At 38.3% G+C, this 14,517-nt stretch overlaps 1 protein-coding gene across 1 annotated transcript in view; it reads right to left on the reverse strand.

The window, feature by feature from the left end:
* Positions 1-1,621: 1,621 nt before the first annotated feature.
* LOC118343091 (prolyl endopeptidase-like) overlaps positions 1,622-14,517 on the reverse strand; it is a 13,193-nt gene continuing 297 nt past the window's right edge. Inside the window, exons 2-15 of the mRNA XM_035681841.1 lie at positions 11,189-11,263; positions 10,957-11,090; positions 10,676-10,806; positions 10,357-10,566; positions 10,106-10,227; positions 9,707-9,812; positions 8,472-8,663; positions 5,881-6,078; positions 5,154-5,257; positions 4,647-4,783; positions 4,025-4,119; positions 3,787-3,918; positions 3,104-3,260; positions 1,622-2,256 (exon numbers count right to left, since the gene is read on the reverse strand). Coding sequence (XP_035537734.1) covers positions 1,962-2,256; positions 3,104-3,260; positions 3,787-3,918; positions 4,025-4,119; positions 4,647-4,783; positions 5,154-5,257; positions 5,881-6,078; positions 8,472-8,663; positions 9,707-9,812; positions 10,106-10,227; positions 10,357-10,566; positions 10,676-10,806; positions 10,957-11,090; positions 11,189-11,263 — 2,088 coding nt within the window. The 3' untranslated portion in view covers positions 1,622-1,961. The remainder of the gene's footprint in view (positions 2,257-3,103; positions 3,261-3,786; positions 3,919-4,024; positions 4,120-4,646; positions 4,784-5,153; positions 5,258-5,880; positions 6,079-8,471; positions 8,664-9,706; positions 9,813-10,105; positions 10,228-10,356; positions 10,567-10,675; positions 10,807-10,956; positions 11,091-11,188; positions 11,264-14,517) is intronic.

Consider the following 14,517-nt stretch of genomic DNA (forward strand, 5'->3'; position numbering starts at 1 on the left):
GGGGGGGCTGGGGGGGCGGGGGGGGAGATGAAGCAAATGAAGCAGCAAAAGCCTGCCCAATCCTCTGGGACACTCCTGGGAGAAGAGTGTCACAGCCTCTTTGCTGCATGATCTTAAACCCCTCTCTCTCTCTCTCTGTCTCTCATATGTCCAGCTTATTACTGGCTTTGTCTTCTCCCAGCTTCATTCAACCACTTTGCCCCTGTGGCAAAGAGTCATTGTGTGCAAATCCTCCTCCTGCAGCCTTCTCTGCTTTCCTCTCTCCTTTTCCCATCCTATCTATCCACCAAGAGGGTACTTAGATAAGGCCCCGGGTTCAGTCTGACGAAATCAGAACTTCCCACTGAGCAGAGATTAAACTCTGAGTGACCGAACGGACAACTTCTCTCAGTCTCTGCGGTTTGCTGGCAGACTGGAGGCTGGCGGAGAGTTTCCATCTCTCTCTTTTTTTTTTGACAGTTTAAACACCCGTCTGTCTGGGTGCCTCCCGAGACTCTCCGTAAGTGCACTTTCAGTCTCTCTCTGCTTGTGTGCATGTTGCCTTTCGCTGTCTCGCCATATACCTGCAGTCCATCATCACTCTCAACTTTTTCTGCGCATACTTTGAAGATCTCCACACATCTTTCTCTCTCTCCTCTGTCTCCCTTGACAACTGCACCAGTCCATCTCCCTTATACAAGTTCTCATTCTTGTGTGTTCCACGTCCGCTGTTTCATACAGATGTATCCTACTTGTCTCTATCTGTCAGTGATTTTCCCCCCTACCAGGCAGATATAGATATCTATCCCTTATAGACGATATAAAGGATTTAGTGCATCCTGCTGTTTTGAGTTTTTTTTTTAACTCCACAATCCCTTTCAATGAAGCAGCCAAGCACGATGACACTAAACTGACACCCAGCCTTTGACCTTGAGGTGTTTGTGGAGGGTCAAGCTTGCAAGGGAGGGGTTTGTAGTCCGATACTGCCACTTGGTGGAATATGTGAAAACTGCACTCTACATTAATCACTGTTGTGTTCTACAACAGTGGTGGAAAGCAACTAAGTACATTTATTCAAGCAATGTATGTATGTTTTAAGGTACTTTACTTATTTATCAATTATTTATAATTGTATGCTATTTATACTACATTTTAGAGGAAACTATTGTACTTTTTACTCCAACTAATTTATTCAATTTTGCAGATATTATATATACACACAACATATGATCATCTTATAAAGTATTAAAAGGAAACACAACTTGTCCTTTTTGTGCTGATAGGCAGATTCTGTTACCTTTGGACAGACAAGCTGCAATCCAAGCTAATCTAATCACTTCCTCATTGTAGTGTCATATTTGCCTTTGACATTTGCCACAAAAGTGGTCTTTATCTTCTCATCTAACTCTCGACAAGAAAGCGAATGAGTGTTTCCCAAAACGTCGATCTATTAAGCATTACTTCAGATTAACCCACCTGGCTGTATGGAAAGCAGTTGCAACATGCAACTAAAGTCCCTGAACATATTCAAACAGGGGACACTGCAGTACATGGACTGCACCCAGTTGTGCTGAACAGTTCAGTTCTAATTAGATCTACTATTGATGACAATTTTTGGATTAGGGATTATAACAGACAGAAATCATTGTACAAAGAGAGATTTTATTGAAATACTTCAATTCCAAACTTACAGTATGAAAATAAGTTCATAATCTTTTAGTGCATTTGATTGGTTAAGGTAATCTACAATTAAGAGTAATTTCAGGCATATTGATGAGTATTGATTATGATGATGATTTTTAGCACACTGTAGTTGTTTGTTATTATTTTTCTTACATCTTTCTCTAACCACTGACTTTAGTTGTACAAGTACAGTTTTCTGTCTTTAATTAAACTGTTAAAATAAAAATGAAGAAACCATTCATCCCTTAAAAAGCCATTGTGTGTATATCCTTTTTCTGGCCTTCACTGTCATTATCCCCTCAATCCTTCCAGCTAAGCCCAAGTGTCTCAGCGATGAAGGAAAAGATGTGCGTGTCCTCCAAGATGGCCTTGGCAGTGGGTTTCCCTGCACCGTGCCCACTACGGGTGTCCACCCTGACCATCAGAGGCTGACGCTGCCCAGGGCTGCTTCCCACTCCGTGCTGCAAGGCAGCACAGTACTTAAGGGTGTGGAGAGGCACCACGCGATCATCGTGATCTGCTGTCAGAAGCAGGATGGCAGGGTAGGGAGGGCCAGAGTAAGGTGGCGGAGGCAGATTATGGAGAGGAGAATACCTGGAGAGAATGTGAGAAAGACGGTTGGAAGGAATAATGTGAGGAAACCCTATTAGAGTGAAGAGAGAATATGGGAGCGAGTCCTTTACTTTAATGTGTGATTCAGTTGCTCTGCTGTGACTTTTTGGCGCATGTGGGTGAGTGTAAAGCTGGGAACAGACCTTGAGATTACTGAAACCAACACCCGACACATAATAACTATTTACACCAACATTCACAGATCCTTTAAGTCCTGAGATTCAGATAGAAGAAAATACTAAACAACTGAGTAAACACAAAGGACAACACACAATGACAGCAATGAATAGAGATGCACTGCTAGAAAACACCTAAAAATCCAGCGGGAAGGCAAATTCTCATGTGTGACTATACCAAAACAGAAAGAGACATCCATCAAAAACTGTTTGTGTTGCTGATTTATGCTGCTATCGGAGACTAAAAGTCAAAGAAATGCAATGCTATGTCTGGATGAGATGATGGACAGAGAAATGTGGGCAACAGGGACTGGAAACTTTGCAGAGAGCTGAAGGTGGGGAGTCGCAGCTCTTTACAGAAACTTGGATAAACTCATTCATGGATTAGTGCACTATTTTACTTTTTGCCTGCCATTTTTGGACAGTTTATTTAATGTTTTTATTTTTTTTTACCAGTCACACACTTCATATTGATGACTGATGTTTGTAAGAATGTCTGAACTAATCTTATGAGACTGACAGGAAGCAGACTGGGTCCTGCTTGGCCTGATAAATCATGACTGCAGCGAGACATTAAGATGTTAGCATGAACTATAAGGTATTTTCATGCGCAAGTATAGTTTAGTGATCTGTTGTGTTTGTGTTTGTCGTACTTGATGAGCCACTTGAACTGCTCCGGGTCGTCAGAACAGCCGTAGTCGGTGGTCCAGGCGTGGCCAATGGTGAATTTGTGGAACTTCAGCATATCCATCACCCCCACCTCTGCCACAGCACAGCCGAACAGGTCTGGACGCTGGTTCACGCATGCAGCTGTGTGTATTCAAGAGTTAGTGTTACAGATTCTATTTGCTTACAAATACACACACTCAAACACACATCCCTTTTAACTTCACACTGTGGCACACAATCACTCCTAAATAGCCACTTACACACCAGGGAAGAAGGCATTAGTTGGGTTTCTGTGATGCCATATGGCAGCCAGCCGTTGGTAAATGATGTGACTAAGCACTGTTTAATGTGCTGTTTAATTGCTAAATTAATTGAAGCTAAGCAGCTAACTACTGTTAGATGAATTTGACATTAGGGTTTAAGCCAAAGATGTAATATAAAGAATACAAAGCATTGTGATCAAGAGGTAGAGGTAAAGCTCAATTACCAGATTTCAGCTATAAAAAATGAAGAAATTTTCACAATTTCAACTAGTTAATGTAACACATAATGTACTGTTGCATAATAGCTTCCTTTAATGAACCTTTCGCTTTCTCTTGTTCTCTAACTCTGGGCTTTCACACCACATACATAAAGACACAGCACACACAGTTGAACCTGTACTTACCCACTAGCAGCCCTCCATTAGAGCCTCCATTGATAGCTATGCGGCTGGCTGTGGTGTACTTCTCCTGGATCAGATACTCTGCTGCACACTGGAAGTCGTCAAAGCAATTCTGCTTGTTCTCTAGTGAACCGGCTACAATCACATGATACAACAAAATTAGACCATAGCAAACTTGCGTTAAATGTTTTCTAACTAACACTGTCGTGCTTTTCTGGGTGCATTCCTTGGACATCTGTACCTTTGTGCCAGGTGAGGCCATACTCTCCGCCCCCTCTGATGTTGGCCACTGCCAGGATCCCTCCCAGGTGTCTCACATACAGCAGGTAAGCAACACTGTCCACAGAAAAGGCAGACAGGAGGAAATAAAGCCATGGAAGTGCAAAGAATGTTATGGGAAAAACACAAGCGCTTCATAAAAAGAATTTGAAAGGTAAATATGCATATGTAGTCTTTAAAAACACATTAAGATCATATCAGCATCAGTGCTGCAGTTGTGACGGTTGTGTAGGGTACGCAAAAGGATAAACAATATAGTGACCTCCTTTACATTCTATCTATACTGTATACAGTGTTTCTCAAGCAATGCTGATGTATATATTTGCCCATAAGTAGCATATTTGCCTATAAGTAGACCCTTATATTTGTATCCCTGTTCTGAAGTATCTGACGACTGCTGGTATGTTGGAAACAGTGGCAACAACTAGCAATCCTCTCACTCTCATGTGCTATCCAATCAGATCCTCTATAACCTCACTGGAGAACGTTGTATCATATTGTATGTGTATCTTTCTAAAACATATAACTAAGAAGAGAGCGGTCAAATTGGTTGATGAGATTTCGGGCAGAGCAGTTTTACTTACTTGTAGTATGGTTGGATGGAAGCCTCAAAGCCTCCATAGCCATAAAGGAAGACAGGATGAGTCCCGTCTTTCTTTAGGCCCCTGGAGTGAACTAAGAACATGGGGATCTTGGTTCCATCTTTACTGGGATAAAAAACCTATGAATGTATGAAAGGAGGTAGATGAAATCAGTCAGTTTGTCCTTTGACACATCTTTCTTGTACAAAACTTCTCTTATGTCATTTCTATTAAATTAAACAGCTTTCACATAAATGTTTTCTGTTCTAGAAGTCTAGAATGATATATTCACACACACCATTTACCACTTCCTCGACCGTAGTGAATATGATTCTGGGAAACCTGAATTACAATATGAATATGCAACCAGGAGATGTGATAATACAACAGGAACAGAATAAAGTGAAAGATGAGGGGAAAGACAGTACAAAGAATCAAGAGAAATGGGGAAGTTTGCACAGACATATAGCCCACAGAAACTGAGGAGATAGGAAAATGAAAGGACATTACCTGGGTGGTCTGATAGTCCTCCTGCTTGATGCCTTTTACCTCCACCTCCCTGAACACTCTGGGCTCTGGGTTCGACTCACCCAAATCACAGTGGTAAATGATACCTGGGTACCACAGAACAAAAAGTCACCCAGGTTAGAGGTTACTGGGTTTTAACTAATTGCATGGAGATAAAAAACAACAACTTATTGTTCATATTTAGTGGAGCTGGGTATTGTTTAAAAATTACAATTCCAGGATACCAACAGAGTACTTCATTTTATAGTTCGATACCTAGAATTTCACCTCTGACTGTATGTAGCTGTTAGCTGCTACCTGTAGCTGCAGTAGTGGGTCACTACTACTGGAGACATTTTGATTCTACTTTGTTTTGGGTTACCTTAAAGGCATTGACCTAATATAGAATGAGAAAATTATGCAGTGCTTGATCTTTCCTTTGTGTTGGGACTTATATTATATATGTGTATATACATATATTTTATGTAGCTTCTCAAATATGAGGATTTCCTACTATTTTCAATGATTAGTAAACTGAATATATTTGGGTTTTGGACTGTTGGACGGCAGAAACAAGATATACAATACAATTATTAAAATAAAGAAATGAATAACGTTGTTGTTATGGGATTAGTAACATTATAATATTGTATTTTATATTAAGATTTTACATCATTAATTTTACTAATATGAAACAACTAAAACACAACTTATGAAAAGACAGAATTACCTGGTGTAGTGAAGGAGGTGAACTTATAGAAGAAGTCAGAGTGTTTCTTCTTGCAGCTCAGTCCGCCCACTGTGCCGACGTCCAGCGGCAAGTCCCTGACCAGCTGGCCTGTAGACAGCTCATACACTTGCAGGATATCCTTCACGTCATGGAGATAGTTGACCAGCAGGTGGTGCTGGTTCACACAAGAGACAAAGCCTGTAGATGGATATAAAAAAGGAAGTGAGGGAAAGTGAGCATGACAGTGTGTAGCTGGTGTTATTAATAAACACAGGACCCAAAGGAAATGGTAGTCTTTGTTTCTCTTGTTAATACCGAAGTCAACTTCCTCTCTGCTAAATCTCATTCTCATCTGATCTCAATTATCAAATAATAACTCATTTCATGATGCTGGGATGAAGCCAAACATGATGAACCCGACTGCATTGATTAGTTCAATTAATTAAGATATTACTGCACAGGGAGAGCAACAGTTAATACAGGTATGCACTATATAGCCATTCACTGTAACATGTCATTATATCAACAGACAGCAGGGGGCAGTCTAATATGAGATGTCAGTGGTGCTACAGAAGTTACTTGGTTACTCTTGTTTATTACACACAATGACCATTCCATAAGAGGCATTTTGCAACACAGAGTAAACTGATCAGTGACTTTGATATATATTTATATATAGTTATTATAATTTTGTATTTTTTTATTGGATTTTATTTTTATTTAGTTTTTAATTTTTGTTTTTAGTTTGGTTTTAGTCCGTTTACAGAGTGGGTTTGCTTGTTTCAGTTTAAACTTCATTGTTTAAAAATGTTTAGTTGTTAGTTTTAGTTTTTTTTATTTTATTAGAGAGCAAGTTTTGAGAAGTTCAGAATAGGTATTACAAAACAAACAACACTTTGTGTAGGAAATTGACTCACAGTCATGTAGACATCTCTCTCTATCTCTCACACATACACATATACATATACATATATATAGCTAATTTATATATATAATTACAATATAGCGTAGTTATATATTATGCTATATTGTATATGGTATAGTATATTACATATACATTATATACGGATATTACTATGTATATATACCAGTATACTATATAATATACTATATTACTATATATACTAACCCTATATATAATATTAGTAGTATATTTATAATATATTATATACATAGCTATATATATACACATATATACATATATACACACACACACATATATATATATATATGCAACAATGCCTTCTCATGCCTGCTGTGTTAATAAATTGGATGAAATTTATCAAGGATTAAACCTATAGACATTTTATTTAGTTTTAATTAATATTTAGTTTAGCACACAATATAATTTAGCCAAGTTCAGTCTAGTTTTGAGTTTTACTTCAGTTAACTAAAATGTTTGTTAACACCTAGTTTTAGTTTATAGTTTTACTTAACTGTAAAACCCTTCAATGACATTACACCCAACAGCCTGATGCCCACAACCACCCCCGTCACTATGAGGTCTAACTTGAGTTAAAATGGTGAATTGATATTGGAGATTATATTGACAGTAAAGTCAATGTACGAGCTGCATAAATGTTGTATTATTAAATTGGTTGGTGAAACAGTAAAGAGATCTTTAAAAGCTATAGAATATAATAAGATTTAACTGTCAACTCCTTACTGTGGATTGAATGCTTGCAATAAGTGCTTAATACCATGGAAACCAGTGTAAAATACTGCTATATTCAGATGGGCCATGGATACTGTAAAACATATTTAAGTGGAAAACTAGTAAAAAAAAAAAAAATTTAAAAATCTTAAAGTAAAAAAACATATTTCATTTAAAAAACTGGCCTCAAAAAAGTGACAATTAACACCAATAAAGTAGTGTCATTGGTATCACCATCAATCAGTAACACTTTAAGTCAGCCTATTGAGTCTTTTTAAGTAGTATACAAAAATGTAATAAACGCTTTATAAACACACTATAATGTAGTTGTAGCTATAAGGACATTTTAAGTTCATATTAAAGTATATTTTGTTAGCAATTATAAATCCTCCTATGAAAACATATTTTATATTAATATTACTATGTACTATGTTGTCACTATGATGGGTCCAAGTGTTTTGCGCACGTCTCAGCAGAAAAGTGTTTCAGTGATCTCTAGGGACAGTTACCGTCATTCAAATGACTCTCAACAGTAAAAAAAAAAAAAGCTTAAACAAAGTGCTTATGGGCCAAGTTTCACTTTTTGAGCAGAGTTCCCTCTGACGAAGTCTTCGACCACAGACACAGAACTTCCCAGTTGTTGTGGCAGGACTGTCATCGAAACAGCGAATAAGTATTTCGCAATATTCTACGGACAGAATTGTGGAACTACGACTCCACGTATAAGCCCTTTACGTATTTCTAAGACTTGTGGAGTTTTCCCACGCTCTAACACAAGACCACAGCTGTCATACCAACAAAGGTCTGTTTTAAAAACTGCTGTGATCATTCAGACGTATTACATTTATTCTATAGAGAACTGATACTGTATAGATGCACTACATGGCTGACTTTGTCTTTTACTCTTTAGTCTCTGAAATTTTCCATTCAGTCTCACCCAGGACATCCTTGTCATGCTGAGGAATCAGGGTAGTCCAGTGCTGCCTGTCTGGTTTCTGGATGTCTATGTTGATGAGACAGTATCGAGGGGCATCCAAGTTGGAGCGGAACGTGAATACAGTTCCCTCATTGGTGACATACGAGTACTGGGCATCAAAGTTGTCCACAAGTTTGACCCATGGCAGCAAGCCTGGAGGAGAAGATGAATAATATACTTCGTTACAAAAAAACAGAAGAAAACAGAAAACAAAACACCCCGACTTCCGAAACAACTTCCTGTCCACCTACTGGAATCACGGTGACTTTCAAAGAACAATGACACACTTTCACAATAGGCTTGCACTAGTGATAAATGTCCTGCGTGGTGGAAAGATTTTAAATTAGTAGTGGTGAAGTAATTGTTGATTCACAAGCATTGCTGGCATCAAGTACTATTACTAATGCAGCAGTTAATTTGCGCCTCAAGGCTGTTATCTATTGGCACTTGAAAATCTGACGAATCCAAGTTTGACAACCAATTTCAACAGAACTGTTAAAGGAGCAATCCCATAACAGGGTGTGTTGATAATATTGAGAGTGGAAAAATACACAATATCAATAACAATATGACAGTAACAAGACCCAAACTTAACAGGTCATTTTGTTCTCCTGTGCCATTGGTAAACTTACAGTAAGAATACTACCTATTTTACTTGTTAATAAATTAGTTGTAATTATTGCTAACTATTGAAATAATCATTTATTCAGTTTTTTTATAAGCAACATTCTCTGGTTCAAGCTTGTCATAAGAGAATTTTCTGTATTAATTATTGTCATATACAATATATTGTCATATATTGTTGACTGAATATAATTGTGTTGGGACTTATAATCGACTAAACAAGACATGGTGAGACATCACCTTGCAATTCAATTTTTGCTATTTTATAAACTAACGATTGGTCAAATTAATCCTCAAAAGGGGCTGTAATTACTAATGCGCATTTTATCAAATAAAGAAATACATTTGTTGATGATGAATTTTTTTTTATTCTACAAAAACATTTATATATATACACACACACACACCCATAGATGCTGTCCACCACCAATCATGTTTGTCTTACATCAGTTTAACAGCAATATATGATTCACATTCATTCTGTACCTGTTATCTTGATCTACTGCCCAATAAAATAGGCGATTTGTTTGTGTTTATGGTGCTTAGTCAAAAGTTTGTCACAAGATACAGACCTGTGATGCCATCAGAGAGTTGCTGAAGGTCACAGTACCACAGCTGGTTGACAGGCTCACAGCCTTCAGTGATGGCCAAAACAGCATATCTGCCATCATCTGATATCTGGCAAGATGAAGGAATGAAGAGAGGTAAGAACAAAGCAAAGAAAGACAGAGAGAAAGGAGCATGATAATGCAAATGTAGTCAGTGCAATAACAAGTCTTGTTTGCTCACAGCCCCTATTGATGGGTGTGGAGCGCTCACCCTAACCAATGAACCATATGTATTTTAACATTATCAGTCATAAGAAATTAAAGCTGTAAAATTTTTATATTGATGACTCCAGCTTCACTATTATGAGCAGTTATCAGTGCGAATAAAGTGATTATAAGGGATCAAGATTGTTACAGACTCACGGTTACTGAACTGTGCCACTTGGGATGTTCGGGAAACTCTGCAACCAGAATGTCCTCTGACTGTTTGGTGCCGATGACGTGGTAGTAGAGCTTCTGATTGATGTTGCAGGTGGTCTCTGTGCCTTTAGTGAAATACAGAGCGGTTAAGTCTCGAATACGTTTGCAATGGTCTTTGCATGGTGACCGCTTTTGTTAAAGGTGTTGTTACTTTGTTGGAGCATGTGTTTGCGTGTTTAGTGACTCTTCCTTACCATCGGTTTTGCCTTCCTGCCGTGGATAGCAGTTATAAAAGACGCCTTTGGCATCGTGAGTCCAGGCCAAGCAGCTGAATTTAACCCTCTCCAGTACATCAGGCAGTGAGGTGAGGTCATCAGCTTTCATGAAACGCACAGTTACCCAGTCTGAACCGCTGCTGCTCAAACCATACGCAAAATATTCACACTCCTCTGACAGACGGCCCACTAGAGAGGGACAAAAAAAGAAGAGGGATTGAGCAAGTCTTGTTCTTAAAGCATCTACTTGTCTGCGTGTATGTGTTATGCAGCATGTGTGCTCTGCGGTTTGGCTTACTTTTCAGTGCCACAGTGCCATCCTCAGAGAGTTTATTTGGGTCAAAGAATATGGTGGCAGGTCCGTCCAGAGAGTCCTGCACATATAGCACATCCTGGTTCTGGAGACCTTTGTTGTGAAAGTAGAAATACCTGGAAATAAAAACAGGAAATAACAAGACAATAAGCAAGTTTGTTTTTTTTCTTTACTAGATCTGCAGTTTTCCAAGTTGGTCCTCCTCTCATGAGTGCAGCTGTTGGTCAGTCTGTGCAGTACCTATCCTTTTAAACGTCAACTAGTACCTCTTCCCTCTTTTGTAAGGGCAGCTGTATTTGGGGTAGTCATAGAGCTCAGTGAGACGCTGGTGGAACTGAGGCTGGACAGCACACTGCTCCAGGTATGGCATGGTCACCTTGTTCTGCTCCTCAACAAAGGCCTGAGATAAAAAAGGAGAGAGGAGGGATTCAATTTAGAGTGTTTTTGGTAAAAAAAAATAAAACATGCTTCAGCTTTCTGCGACGGACGAACACATACCATTGTTTCTGCACTATCAGAGTCTTCCAGCCATGTGTAGGGATCACAGATCTTACTCCCATGGTAGTCATCCACCTATTGCAAATATATATAAGTTGAACAGGAACAAACACAAATGACATACAGGTGAAAAAATTATAACTGCTTCCATATACCTTCATGGAAGGCCATCTGTTCCATCTGACAACGGTTAATCATTTGCTTGTCAACTTGTCAGAGCTGGAATGAATAATGTTCCAATGATACACCAGTGGGCAAACTGTACTTGTTTTTACTACACACCCATATACGCACAAACAATGGTGTGCATATGCAAATGTTATACACCGATTCCTGTTCAATAATCTGGTTTTTGTTTCCAGTAATCACAATGAAAGATCATTTTCCAGTAGTTTTCTATTAACCTAAAAAAAAGGTGTGGACATATTGATGTTTATCATTGGGTTTAGATATTAACAATATACCAAGACAATTAATCATCATCACCATTAATCATTTATTGTTGTAGTATATTAGCAGTTAAAAGACATTATTCCAGCCACATTTTTCATTTAGACGTTGAAGTGCAGCCAAATGCACGTCTCTGGCGGCTTGTAAGAGCAAAACTTCTGTTCTTGTGAATGATGTACCTTAAGGACCTTTGGATTATTATGATAAAGGCTGCACCCAATTTCCATTGTACTAATATTCCTGAGAATTTCACCTTAGCTTGGCATCATTTAAATAAGGTATTATGAAATGGTTCCACACACATCCGTCACGCTTGATTTGTTTGCCAAATGTGTTGATTTAACATGACAGTTATTTCTGATGTTTGGATTGACAATGTTGGGGAAAGAAAAACAATACTAATTTCACCAGACCAGACATATGAATCCTTTAACAATCTGTTCTCAAATTCTTCGTTTCAGTCGTCAACCACTTCTTTACTGGGGCATCTTACCATTTCTGTTTCCAACATGGATGTGATCGGTAGACCAAGGCAGACTTTTTTTTTCTTTTGTAAATGTCATAAATTATATATATATATATATAATATAATATATCCCAAATAATATATATATAATATATATATATATATATTATATATATATACACACACATATATACATATATATATATACATATATATACATATATATATATATATATATATATATTTTACGTGTTTAATTAAATACTAGTTATACCTGTATTTTATTGCCATTTTATCATTGCGTTTTTATTTTAAATCTACCTTATTTATTTTTACTCCATTCTGTCTTTTTATTGTTGCATTGAAGCACTTCGAACTGCACCAAACTGTAGGAAACGTGCTATATAAATAAAGTTTGATTGACCAATTGATGTGGAGCTCTAATACGATTTCTTGTTCCCAAGAAGTCAGTGTGGATGGATATGCTCATCCCTGTCATGGGAAATGCAAGTATCCGTAGTTTTACCTTTAGGGAGTGTCCGGTTTATTTGTATTTTTTTAACCAGAATCTTGACTTTTACATATAAGTGCAAGGGAGGTCTATAAATTCTGGGTCAACAGTTGGAAACGTTATTATATCCCTGCATAAAAAGAAGTCCTTAGAAAAGAAGTGCAACTGAGCAACTCAAATTACCCTGGAATATGATCTGTTGCACAATTAAATGAGTGTTTAACTTTAATGACAGATGCCTCATCAGACTGTTGCGTAAGAATTTTTGGGATTAGGTCATTTTCATAATAGGTAGGGGATATTAGTTCAAATTCTGTCTTTGAGATGTGGCACATGCATGTTTAAATTAAACTGGACTCAACACTGAAGCCCTCTTAAGGAAGGGACAGGGCAGACTGTTCTTCCTGACGAGACTCGGATCCCTCAGTGTGAGCAACAGGCTCCTGCAGACCTTCCGTTAGTCTGCAGTGGCCCGTGCTCTGTTCTCTGCTGGGGTGTGCTGGGGTGGTGGAATCAAGGCTTGGAGCTCAGCAGTCTCAACAAGCTGTTAAGGAAGGCCAGCTAGGTGATCAGGTTGGAACTGAGCAGTGCGGAGGCAGTGGCTGGGAGGAGGAAAAGCACAAAGCCCTCTTGGATAACCCTTCTCACCCTCACTATACAATGAAGCTTTGCTCTTGTGAGTCTTTGTAGTGTGTCCACTTCCAGTCTCGATGGTGGAGTGGTGGTCGTGCGGCTCAGTTCTGTTTGGTGACACCTATGATTGCTCATCGTCCTCCCAGATCCATTTTCATATATATTAACAATATATTTGTAATTTTGATTGTACACTGTAATGTTGGTCTTTTCTGTACATGTGACTGCATGCCTGTCCCTCCTGGGAAAGAGATCCTTACTCTGTTGCTCTTTGTTAGGTTTCTTCTATTTCGCCCATTAATAGGAGATGTTGAGCAGATCAAACTGTCAAATTTGAAGAAATTCCCTGAAGGCATTTCTGAGATATTGCACTCGCGTCAGTGAGATGGATAGACCGAGGTGGAGGCATAATAAAACTATACACCCAGGGCCGTAATTACCACTGAGGACACAGAGGTCATGTCCTCATTTGAGGACTATAAGTTCCTTAAGAGGAGTTTATATTTGACAATAACACAGAAGTGACATATGGTGGGTTTTGAAGGCTCATTCTGGTGATTTTAGACAATCAATATATTCAACAATTCATGAAATTACTGTCAGAATTATTAGTCAATCACTCAATATGATTACATAATATGTTAATTAAAAGAAAATTAATTGGCAACAAACTATATAGTTGTTTATTTGTCATTTTCAAATGCCTAAAAGTCTCTTTAAGTCTTTTATTTCTTTTCTTTTAAATAGTAAACTGAATAAACTTTTATTTTATTTTATTTAGCACCTTATCAAAAATGTCTTGAGGGGGTTGTGGTTGTGCTGGTGGATTTGGGAAATAGTGACTCAGGAGGCTATGTGAAGTCTTATAACCCTGCATGCATTAAATACGGGAATGCTGCATTACGAGAGGAACAGTGGCCAGTGAAACTTCAACTCATGCAAACCGCGAGTCATGAAAACCTGCTGAATAAAAAATCCCGGAACGAGCATTGTCAAGAGCTAACTGTTCCAACATTGTTTCCTGTTTGTATGCGACACATGTAGAAAGAACAAAAAAGAGCAACGCTTGCTTCTTTCCGTAACTAACACAGCAAGAATTCCCATTGAAAAACTTTTTTTAAGTTTGGTGCAAAGTTTTGTTTTTGTTTCTTCGTTCATTCGCCATTTTCATTTCTCACCCTCCACCAAGACGGACTTTCTCTTCCGGGTCTCGTTTTTCCTGCTTGAACCACAGAATTTCACCGAAAGACAAACAGAGAGAGAGAGAGA

The sequence above is a fragment of the Morone saxatilis genome, unplaced genomic scaffold (genome assembly GCF_004916995.1).
Source record: "Morone saxatilis isolate NCDOM2014 unplaced genomic scaffold, NCSU_SB_2.0 Contig9, whole genome shotgun sequence".
Lineage (NCBI taxonomy): Eukaryota > Metazoa > Chordata > Actinopteri > Moronidae > Morone > Morone saxatilis.